General features: G+C 33.9%; 1 protein-coding gene across 11 annotated transcripts in view; it reads right to left on the bottom strand.

Annotated features, from left to right (window-relative positions):
• LOC131064723 (galactolipid galactosyltransferase SFR2, chloroplastic) overlaps positions 1 to 10,645 on the bottom strand; it is a 49,807-nt gene extending 39,162 nt beyond the window's left edge. Inside the window, exons 1-8 of one of the 11 annotated variants that reach the window (XM_057998974.2) lie at positions 10,499 to 10,645; positions 7,942 to 8,164; positions 7,715 to 7,856; positions 7,469 to 7,566; positions 6,322 to 6,906; positions 5,177 to 5,837; positions 4,929 to 5,067; positions 4,608 to 4,774 (exon numbers count right to left, since the gene is read on the bottom strand). In XM_057998974.2, coding sequence (XP_057854957.1) covers positions 4,608 to 4,774; positions 4,929 to 5,067; positions 5,177 to 5,837; positions 6,322 to 6,493 — 1,139 coding nt within the window. In that variant the 5' untranslated portion in view covers positions 6,494 to 6,906; positions 7,469 to 7,566; positions 7,715 to 7,856; positions 7,942 to 8,164; positions 10,499 to 10,645. The other 10 variants (XM_059210846.1, XM_057998973.2, XM_057998977.2 and 7 more) reach the window with 10 other exon arrangements.
• Positions 10,646 to 12,466: the final 1,821 nt, after the last annotated feature.

The following is a 12,466-nucleotide window of genomic DNA, read 5'->3' as shown; positions in this document are numbered from 1 at the left end:
ATTAGAGCTGCTATCACTCCTATGGATTATTAGGTTACCAAAATGGACCTTGGATTGACTACGCATAAGCAAGAGTTCCATGAGTTGAATGATACTGTCAAGGCAATTGAGGCATGATTGAACATAACTATTGAAAAGAAGGAGATGCTTGAAAATGAGAACATGAGACTCAAGGAATATATTGAAGGGATGAACTCCCAAACGTGTGAGGATCCTACTTTTGTCTCACCCATTTCTATTGATCGTGGATTCCCCTTTGACTCTGAGGAAATGAGGAATACACATCACGAGGTTGGAAAGTGGATTGAGGATATTTCGAAGCAAGCATATGATTTCCTAGCTCAGTTTGTTCAAGCATTTGACAAGACGTCAATGCTCATATTCAAAATAGAGTATTTGGAAGGAGTTTGGGATGATTTCCAACTAGTGTAGGAGAAGACAATTCCTCGCCTCAGAGTGTTGAAGCAAATCCCAATGCCTACATTGATCCAGGAGGGAGTTGTGCATGGAGGTGATGTTTATGATTTCTAGGGATGGTATTATTCTTTGGCTATGCAAAAGTTTTCTTATGATCATGCAAGACAAGATTGCACAAAGATGGAAGGATCGATACAAGAGATTCAATCTAAGATCCTTACATCTATTGATGAATTATTGTGAATGGATATTCATGCTTCCAACAGTTTACACTTAGAAGAATTGAAAGAAAAGATGAAGTTTGTTTACTTCAATCAATTAAAATCTTTGAAGAAGAGTCAGATAGATGATTTGGTTTCTCTCGTGGTTCACATCCACAATTTATAGAAGAATATGCCGGATTGGGAAAGTGTCTTTGATGCTTGCTCAAATGCCTTGGATGTGATTGATGCGCAACAGGATGCTTTACCAAGCATCACCATGGAGGAACTCAATTCAGTCTTAGCCAGATTCATGGAGTATGCAGCTAGAGAGAGGGATGCAAGACGAAATCTTCTAGAAGATTCCTTGTTTGATGAATAGGCATCATCCTATTGGACCTCATCTTTTTTGTTGCAAACCCTAATTAGGATTGTTTTAGGGTTGTGTTGGCAAGATCTTGGCCCTTGATTCTAAATGAATCTTGTCAATTCATTTCATTTGAGACTATATAAACCCATTTGCCTCTCATTTGTAAGAGAGATATTTTTGAGAATTGTTGTCTACATGTTGCAAGTTTGAATACAAATCATTAAAGTTTGGTGGTTTTGTTTAGATTTTGTATGCATTTGTGGTTCTTATTGCCTCTAAATTTAGATTAGAATTTGTTTCAAGTATTTTAGATTGAATGAAAGAAGTGCTGAATGCATTTGAATGAAATTCATATAATTGATACCACTAGCTTCTTGCTGATTGTAAGTTCACCTTGTGTGGTCAACTGGAATTGAATTGGACTTAACTTCAATTATTGCACGTCCATTGGTATGGACTGCCTTGATGGTATTGATGTTGATGGTGATAATTTGAGTATTTATAAATCTTCCTTAGATGATTGCAATAAGCATGTGTCGAATTGTTCTTTGATGGTGAAACCTTGCCTAGTTGAATTTCATTGGATCATTCACTACGTCTTGCATTCTAGGTTTTAGAATAGAACTCCTAAACCCTCATCTTTTTGCATTTTATTTGAAAATCTTTTGTTAGATTAGATCAAGAGCTATAATTGCAAAAATCATTCGAAGTCGTTGGCAACCTATCCTCACTCATGATAAGCTTGACAAATCCGAACAATTGCGTAAGTCCCCAAGTGAAAACAGAAAATCACATCAGCCATTGAGTTACCCACATGTCAAGAACTGATCGTAGAAACCTTGAAATCGTCTTAGTTGATCAGATATTTAGCATTTGAGGTGATTTTGTTCAAGAGAGGGTAAAATACTTTGGTATTTTATTCTGTGTTCAGTTGTGCCTACAACACACATCAACAAAACTCAAACGTTGAAACATGTCATCTTAGAAGAAATTAAAATTGCTATAGCTACTCGACACATAAGATCAAGTACAAGCACATTTAATTCTCACTGATCTTACTGACTCATTTGACATCAATGACAACACAATGTTCAACGGAATCAACATCAAAGTGAGTTTGCTGTTATTTTGGCTTTGTTTGTCCAGTGATCAATCACTTATATCCAAGTTATAACTTTTGAAATGGGATTTTCTAATTCCCATTTTGAGCTTAGATTGGGTTTAACCTTTCTTCTTTCCTACACCATTATTTCGGTATCCTTGAAATTGCTCAGATTACCACCATCACACAAAGAATCAAGTAATAGCCCTTTGATGCCCTGATTTTGTTGTTATTGTTCAAAGCAAGAATACTTTGATCAAAATCTCCTATGCCATTAATTTGCTTTCATTGAAATTATGCATGCCACCACCATTATTCAATGCATCAACTAATGAGACTTTATTTGGATGATTATGCTTCAAATATTTACCATTTTTAATGATTCCATGTCACCATTGTCTACAGATTGATCCTCTCTTCCTAAGCATCCATCACTAATGCATTTGATCCTCCTCCTCCTAAGCATCCATCACTTAATGCGTTTGATCCATACAATGAAGATTCTTCAATTTTTATAATGCCCTTACTTTCTTACCATTCTGCAAAGATTCTTCAATTTTTATAATGCCATTACTTTCTTACCATTCTGCAAAGATTCATCAATCGTGTAGCATCCATCACTTAATGCATCTGATCCGTACAATGAAGATTCTTCATTTTTAATAATGCCATTACTTTCTTACCATTTTGCAAAGATTAATCAATCGTGTAAACATTCATATCTCTAGAGTGTTGTTCAACTGTTTTCTAGCCTCATTATTCTTTGCCGAGATACTTAGCTGTTCAACTTTATATTCTTTGAAGCTGTTACATGATATCCATAAATTTATTACTATAATTTCAATATTGCTTACTTTATCATTTTTTCTCTTATTTTTCAAACAACTTTCTTTATTTATAGGTTAATTCATTTAATATTGTGCAACACAAGGATGACCATGCAAACATGAAAACAAATTATAGCTCCACAAGTAAACTCTAAGATACAAAATGAAGGAAATGAATTTGAATCCAATGCATTCATCTCATCAATTTTTTTGTGTTCAGATAACATGAAATTCTTTTATAATATATTTTGCCAAGTTTCCCTAGTCTTGATCCATTTTAACCAAGAAAACTGCATGATATCCATTCATGTGGGAATACCATTAATACAAGTCTTCACAAGAAATGTCATTGCCACATATCACCTAGCATTTACAAAAGGTTAGATACAGAAGACAATTTAACATCCTTGGCCTTAAATCAACCTCGCATACAGTTCTCACGATGCAACCCTTGCATACCATTTTAGTGAAGTCAGCCACATGTCCCTTCACAAAACACACACGACTGTATTTCTAAGCAAGGAAGTGATCAAGTGACAAGTATATCAAGATTGATTCTACTCTTCATGAAAACAGATGTAGTAAAACTATTTATTGAGTCCAAGTTTTGAACAGTTGCCAAGTCTGTTGGCTTCAGCTTGTTTGAATTGTTCACCAGTTTAGTTTACATGACTATGCTTCGTGGAGATCAAAATAAGCATATAACACTTATCACATAAGCAGATGCCATTTTATTCTTGTTGTATTAAACATTGAATTTTATATGCTTTTTTAAAGATAAAGTAGTTGAAACCTTCATAATTGGATCTTAGCCTTTTTTCTTACTTTAAAAATATCCTTCAATCATGACAGTATTCACATCACTGGAAGATCTATTTTTCATGAGAGCTTGAATATTTCATTGTGGATCAAATCCACCTTGAATTTGAATGCTTCGAAAGAAATTGAGAAATAAGTAATAACAATTATGGCGAAAGAATAACCTACCATATCACTTTCTATAGAAGAGGAAGAATACAAAGCTGCCACATTTGCAGCTTGCCAGATAGTATGGTTGAGAAGATTTATAAAGGATGTACACTAGATACACAATTGACCTACCTGAATGTATTGTGATTACCAATGTACTATACAGATGACAAAGAATCCAGTGTTTCATAGCCAGACTAAGCATATTGAGATTCAACATTACTACATCAAAGAATTGGTTCAGTAAGGACTAGTTGAGATTGTATACAATACAATTGAGATCGTATACTGCCCTAAAATGGATCTTATAGCAGATATATGAAGCCCTTAGTTCAGAACAGGTTTTTGAAACTTTGAGATTTGCTTCAAGTTTTTCCGTAGTGGTAATTATGGGCAAGAATGAAAGAATAATGCCCACTATACAGACTGAATGTATTGTTAAGTTTATTTAATCATCATATTGCATGTATCGTTAAGTTTAGTTGATCAGCACATTACATGTACTGTTAAGTTTAGTTAGTTAGAAGTTGTATGTAGTTTTCCATTCAGTTTACTCTTGATTTCTATTCCCCTCTCATAATATATAGATGTTGGTGCTTTCCATGTGTTGTGTATGATCTGTAGATCATTTTTCTCTGTTATTTGCATTGCTGCTCCTTTCCTTTGACTTTCTCATCTTACAAAAAATATGAAAAAAGAAGACACGAAATATATAGATTTACCTTGTATACTCAATGAAGTAATCAATAGTTTTGTCATTTTGCCAGCCACCATAAGCAGAAGCCCATGCAGGGAGAGAACTATGGAAAAGAGTCAGCATCACACGCAATCCATGAGTATGGACTCTTTCCGTGAACAATCTGTATTGATCCAATGCTTCTTGATTGATCTGCAAAGGCGTGATGAATAGGGCTTACTACAAGCTAAGCACAATTCTAAATGTCAATGTGGGGACAAATGCAAAAAAAAGCTGCTGTTATCCAATATACATCTGAAATTGCATCCAAGAAAATGAGATATTTTACAGGTCCATAGAAACTCACAGCCTCCTCAACACCATCAAGGGGCTCCTTTGGCATTATCCTGCTCCAATCAATGCCCATGCGAAGAACTGTTGCATTTGTCTCTTTAGCCATATGTAGCTCTTCATCAGGATTGTACCAGAAGCTAGGATTTTCTTCTCTGCAAGAATGATTAATTTTAATTAAGTCTACTTGAAATTTTCAATTTATAACCCTAAAAATTAAATGAAAACAAAAATGAAAGAGCAATTAATGTTTATAAAACTTACAGACAATGAACGTTTGCTTGAGGGACTGCCTCTTTATGCTCCTTTTTAAGGTTTTCAAATCCCTTAATCAAGCCTTCAAGAGTTGGATCCAATAACTTATCAGCCTTTCCTGCAGCACTACCATGAAGCTCAACATGCTGATCGCTCATTTTATATAGTTCTTTTCCATCACCCAAATCCATATTATCTACCTCTGATTCGCTATGGTCTGCAAGGGAAGGAAATCCAAAAATCTGTTCATGTGATTTCTGCTCTTTATCTGCCGTCTGCTCCATACTTAAAAGTTCCCACTCATCTAAAGAGGAGTCGTGACAATCCCTATGCTGACTGCAACCTTCCTCCTTTTTAGAGTTTTCTGATGTCTCATCTATATGTACTGTTGACACATTTCTTGAATTTTCACATAAATTTTTATCTTTGTTCTCTGTATCTTCACCCAACTTCTGCTCACCTGTGATTTTGTCCTTCAAATCAGTTTCAGACTCAAACAAATTCAATTGGCTACCATCTTGTGACCCAGTTTCCATGCCTTCTTTATGATCACTGTCGTCAACCTCCTTAGAAGTCACGTCTTCACTTTTAACTGGAAACATGGGCCATGCATCTTTCTCCAGAAGTGACGAATTTGTTGCAATGGCAAAAAAGAAGCCATCATCATCCACTGCCATACCCACAAAGTTTAAATTGGGAACAACTGTTTTTGGCTTGAAAGGGATTGTTCAGCATTAATATGTTTGACTAGCTGAAATTGATACTCATTTTTGCCTATAATAGCTCAGATCAGATAAAATCCTGTTCTCAAATTAACCAATAGGCAGCATCCATTATCAATGTCACTCTCGTTGTTTTCACATCCATCTACCATCTCATGTTCAAGCAATAGATGGATTCTGCTGATGCAAAAACATTGGTAGTGGTATCAGTGCATTGCCACTCCCAATGGTTTAACATCCATGTCATCCACCCATCTCCTGCTCAAGTATAAGGTGGATGATGTGCACAAATATAAGAGCAGCTTCTATTGGTGAATTTGAGAACTGAGCTTTTATCAGTCGGAACTATTAGCAATATTTCACCACTATTTAGTCAAAAGTGAAGAATCATAGCATTAGGTGAGTTTTAAAACAAGAGAGAAAATTGATTACCATCTCTGTCTATCGGAAACCTTGCTAGCAGCTCCTGTGACTCATCAATTGGATTCTCGAAAGGAGTCATTCTCTTTCTGCGAAATCTAATAAGGGCAAAGGTGTTGGCTGCAACAGCAATTATGCCTGCTACGCCAAATAGCTTGGATACATTCAGGAGCAAGACTGCCATCTCTAGTTATTTCGTTTGGCTCGAAGTTCAAGTTTGGGAATAAAAGGAATAACACATAAATTAGTAGGGAAACAATGGATGGTGCAGATATACTGCTCTGGGCTGATGAACAATGGATCTAGGTTTAGGTTATTTACAGAATTAACTCACTCAAATAAAGGCCACTCGAATCTGGATAATTTAATACCACTATTTAGCAAGAGATTCTGAACCTAAACTTGGTCCAAGTTTTTTTGAAAAATTTAAAGCAGAAGATGCAATTGAATTATCTGGAATGTCAGCGAATTGGAGAAAGATCTAAATAATGCTTGTCTGCAAATCTCTCGAGATATAATTTTAGGAGGATTCACTCTATTCCACTTTGTAGAATGTTATCAGTCCGGTACCCCTCAGAATCTTTGTAAAAAATTCTCCTGTAAATTACAAACCCTTTAGAGAAATGGATTTTTCATAAATGCAATACACTAAGAAAATTCTACATAAACTAGAATTCCAATAATAGGTCTGACATTGATTCATAAAAAATTCTTCTGCATGAATGAAACTGCCCTCAAAATATCATTTTTTTTAGATTGGTTAATTTTGATTTTTAGAATAACCTTTGACCTAGTTCCACAACCCATGGGTATGTCTTATGGCATTCGAAAATGAGGTCATGTTATGAATGCCCTGATAATTTCTGTTCCTTAATTTGAACCTTTGGCTCCACTATGGAAGTACAGATGCTTACACCACTTAAGTTCATCCCATTTAACAAAAATGTTAGGGTAAGCATTAAGGCAGAGGTCGTAGACACCCAATAGCCTCAAAATTTAAGTTTTGAATACGTGAAACACAAATTTAATTTCAACTGAAATGTACTTGTTTTGAATAAAAATTCCAAGCAAAGCTTCAATAAAGTCGAAACTTGGCTAATTTAAAACCTTTCTTTATCAGAAATAGGGGCAGAAATTCAATTGTATGTTTCTGACATACCTCTATATACCTTAAAGTTTATACAAAACCCCCGTTTCAAATATTTAGCAGGGCATTCAGCTTTGTATTTACAACTTCCAAGATCAGTTTTGCGTTCCCTGCAAAAGAATTCTTTAATTAAATCACAGAACTTTCATAGGTTGTTCAATTCGGAGGGAAAAATGAAAAATAAAAGTTTACAGCTATTAAGGAATTACTATTGAAATTGATACTGCCTATCGTCAATTTATCCTACATTGTCCTCACCCTGATTATCATATCAATCGCGATTTACAAATCTGATTACAGCTCGTCTACAGAAGCCTTTTGCTATCAACTATGGAATGTGGAAGTCTTAAGCTCTTGTGACGTTTCGTTCGAATTTAAGTTTTTCTTTGAAATCTTAGATCTGCAAATGCCAGTACTTTTTCTAGTCTTTAGCTAAAAGCCTGCAAAAAATCTAGAATTGTGATTTTCTAGATTTCAGACAATACCTGTACACGTATTTTTCCCTTAACTTCCTCTAGATTTTCACTGCAATTCCAGTCTTCTTTACAAAAGCATTATGTACAACCCCTCGTAACAAAACTTTGTTCAATGTTTACAAATTTACAGATGCTGCTTCAAACTTGATCAATATTTGCTCTAATTTGCGCGTTCTGATTCTAGGAAATATATTTTGTAAAAATACGCGGCCAATGGAACGGTGCCTGCTCCCTGACACAAAAGCTCATCCAATAAAACAAATATTAAAATCGCTTATCAAACTACCAATAGAATATAAGCTTAAACTTTTCATCCTCAAGATGTCATTACAAACTTTTCGACAATTTCTTGAATTTAATAAACGTTAAAGTTAAAATAATGAAAAATTCTCGACGTTTCTACAATTTTCCTCGAGTAAAAATTTCTGAAGCCCAAATTATAAAATTCTTTGCAAAATTTGGAGTATTTGAAAATCTTAAAGCTCATATTATGAAGTTATAAGTTAATTTTGTGAATTTATAAAATGCAGAAGTTTAATTATGAAGGTCTTCAATAGTATCCTGAAATATCTCGTAAATTTAACAACATATAAGCTTAAATCGTTAAGTGCTTCCACATTTTAAGGAATTTAAAACGCTGAAGCACAATTTAAGGAATCTAAACTGCTAAAAAGGTTTAAGAATAAGATTCTTTAAACAATTTTATCAATTTTATATTGGAAAAGTAAAAATATGAAGTGGCCCCTGGTCTACTGAGTAAAGTTGAATATCATTAAAACAAAATGGAAGAGGAAAAAACATTAAATAGCCTTTGGTCTATTGTGTAAAGTTGAATGATTCATTAAAAAACTGGAGTACAAGGCCCATAACTTGATATACTTCAACATTTCAGTTTTAACCAAAAGAGATCAATTAGTCATACAACTTTACTTAGTACTGTAAATACTTGGCACTACAAAATACAATATAAGGTTATTATAAAACCTCTCAACAGATAAATAAATAATAATAAAACTATTCTAATCATAATGAATATCTTCCACTATTTCGTGGATTTAAATACCGCTAAGCTTACTCCGACAGGTTTTCCGTTTTTAATACGACAAAAGCTTAAATTATGTGGGTTGTTGAGACTTCCGTGATTTTAAATTAAATTCGCCTGTTTGTGAAAAGAAGGGAAAGAGCACTTTAAGGCTTATATTCTGATGTTCATGAACAATTTTGTAGGGAAAACGTGCAAGCAAACTGGAAAAGAAAGGCTATTTATTCTTGGAAATCAGCAAAGTTTTAGAATCTCAACGTTTTTTGGTGATTTAAAATTTGTTAATCATTATTCCCGATCTTTCAGCAATGGATGTTAATCATTATTCCCGATCTTTCAGCAATGGATTCGCATCCTCGTGAAAAACAATTATTAAATTCAAAGCAAATCTTGATAAATTTTACAATTCGTTTATTAGTCAATAGCAAATTCTCGGTAGATTAAAGAGTTCTTTGAAAATTATAATCAATCTAAAAACAGAAAAAGCTCAAATAAATAAATTCCTTCATGATTCAGACAACTGCAAATTGTAAAAGCATCAATATTGAAATTCGTCAACTATTGTGACAATTTTTCAATTATTGTGACGGATTTAACTACGTTAAACCTCCAATATGGAAGTTCTTACAATTTTTGTACAGGAATTGCAAAAATTAAAAACTCAAACTGCAAAAGCTTAAATATGAAATTCTTCGATAATTGCAGTGAATTTGAAAAAGTTAAAAGCGTAAATCAAGAAAAATTCTTCCACAATTTCATGAATTCAAAACGGTAGAGACTTAAAGTAACAAAAGCCTTTCAGAAATTCATGAATTTAATAAACGGCGAATGCGTAAACAACAAAATTCATCGACAAATTCTTGAATTTAAAAATAGTAAAAGAGTAATTTACAAAAGTCTTCGGCACATTCGTGAACTTAAAAAATGGAATAAGCGTAAATATCAAAACGCTTCGGCAAATTAATGAATATTAAAACAGTTGAAAGCGTAAATAACAAAACACTTCTACGATTTGATGAATTTAAATAGGTCAGGGTTGAACTATGAAGTTCTTCGACAACTTCGAGAGGTAAACGCCAGGAATCAGAAAAAAGAAACAAAGTAATCCTCATGATCGCCCGAATGAACATGTAAGCGAAACAATCATCAAAATCAGCTAAATGAAATAGAAATATGTGAAATAACACCAAAACCAGGTAAACGAGGTAGCTGGGGGTAATGCAAAATAACCATGATCAAAAAAGAAAGAAACAGCAATAATAATAATAAAAATCACCTAAATTATTAAAAAGGAAACACAATTCACGAAATCAATTGCATGGCAAAAGAAAACTAGCACTACAATTCTCAAAATCAGCTTAATTTCATATTCACACAGAACTTACACGTCAATTTTACAGAACGTTTTAGTGTGAAATTTCGCCATACTGCTCTAGTTCTTTCCAACGCAAAGTAAATCGTTCTCAAATTTAACAATTCGACCATTCATGAACAGCAAAAAAATAAATTAAGTAGAATTCATACCTTACTGCAATTTGACGTCTTTTCGCAGCGAATTTTGTTAAAATTTCAGGCGTAGAATGCAATGATTTATCTTTAGACGGGCCAAGCGACTACCGGCTGAGGCGGTAGACGTGGCCCCTCGTAAGCCACTTTTCAGTGAGGAAACAATGCTAACCGGCTGAAGCCGGTCGCTCATTGTAGCAATACTTGGTTATTTGAGAAAGGGACATGTAAGAGGATTTGATGTTGACACGTAGCAGAACGTAGATTCGGCTAAAATAGAATTTTCAAAGCGTTTTTCAATCCCATTGTTTAAAAAAAATAAAAATAGTATATTCATCCAAAAGAAATAAATAAATACAAATAGTATATTTATTTTTTAATATTAAATTAGTTTTGCGTTATATATTGGATGCTTTTGCGATGGTGGACGGGATATTCTTTTATAAGGAAAAGCTATTGGAGTGGAGGACAAGGAATTAATTGGGCAACCTGATTATCCCTAGGGATTTGTCTTTATATGGGAGTGACACTAGTGGTTTTCATTGTGGGTCAAGGGAGGAGGTGGAGGAAGAAGCTCTCGCATCCATCCTCAGTTCTATAAACAAAAGAAAACTCAATCCAATGTGATTGTTGGGTCCTAAGAGTCTTTTTAAGGCTGGTTAGAATTTGGTACTATGTGGAGTTTGATAAGTTATGATTATAGTAAGTGTCATTATTGACTTTTATGACATGGATCCTTTAAGCATCCCAACAAAAAGAGAGGAGAATGAAGGGAAAGAATAATTTAAGACAAAATCTCCTTTACCTTCTGATTTAGATAGGAGTTAGAGGAGTTAGGTTGGGGTTTCAGAGGAAAGGGCAACCTTCAATAGTTTTTTTATTTTAATTAATCAATATGGGTTGAGGAGGATAATTGAATTTATAGTAAGATTAGATATTTAAAATTAATTTATTTTTAATATTTTTTTAAATTTTATTATAATAAATTATTTTTATTCTTTTAATAAGAGTTTTTTTAATATGAAATAGAGATTTAATAATGGGATCTTGTTAGCAATTAATTTGAGGATATAGATTAGACTTTTAAGTCTCAATGAGTTTATGATGTTGTAGTCTTATACCTTGGACTTAGTCCTATTAAGGAAGGCAAGGAATCAGATCTAGACAACTTGTTGTCTAGGTAACAAAATATAACGAACATACACAACGTATATGAATAATACCATTGAAATTATTTGTATTGATTATATTCATTTACTATATCATGTGCACCCTTATATCTCCTTATAGGTTCATATTATATATTTCCTTTTATATATTCTATCTTTCCTTATGTCTTCAATATCTCCCTATATTCACCTTACTACAAGTGAATGTATCTTACAATATATTTATAGCTGTAAGATGCAACATCACCATTCCATTGTACCCCTAGCCTATATAATATGTTCTAATCCTTGTGTTTTGTGGCCTTGATGTAGTGAGATGCAACATGATTCTTGGAGGTTTGTCTAGCTGTTCAATTCATGTCAACATCATCCTCCCTTCTAAACTTTAACTTGTCCTCAGTCAACCTTGTGTCACCAAAATGATATCCTTGTATATCTCCTAGATGCTCTTAACATTAGCTTCCCACTGAGTTGTGACCAACTATAGCTGGTGAATGTGGGTTTGGAGCTACAATAGGCATTCTTCTTTTGGAATGGTGGTAGGAATTTGTAAGGTCTGGGAGAAGTGTTGGGCATCCTAGATTAGGCTAATGATATGTGCTAGCTATAAATTAACAACTTCTCTTAATCAATAAAATTGGTGTCAAGTCTTATCCTTTTTCTCTTGTAAGTGTTGATATTGGCCATGTAAAATTTCTATATCTACTCGAGCCTTCCCATCTAGAACCTTAAGTGCATCATAGTCAGTGGATTTTGTGAGGATCTGAGCTCTAGGTTATGGTTAAGTGCACCAAGATGGGGGGTCTTAAGAAGCCAC

The sequence above is a fragment of the Cryptomeria japonica genome, chromosome 8, assembly GCF_030272615.1.
Source record: "Cryptomeria japonica chromosome 8, Sugi_1.0, whole genome shotgun sequence".
NCBI lineage: Eukaryota > Viridiplantae > Streptophyta > Pinopsida > Cupressales > Cupressaceae > Cryptomeria > Cryptomeria japonica.
The sequence above is the reverse complement of the archived record's forward strand: the minus strand, read 5'-3'. Positions and strand labels throughout refer to the sequence as shown.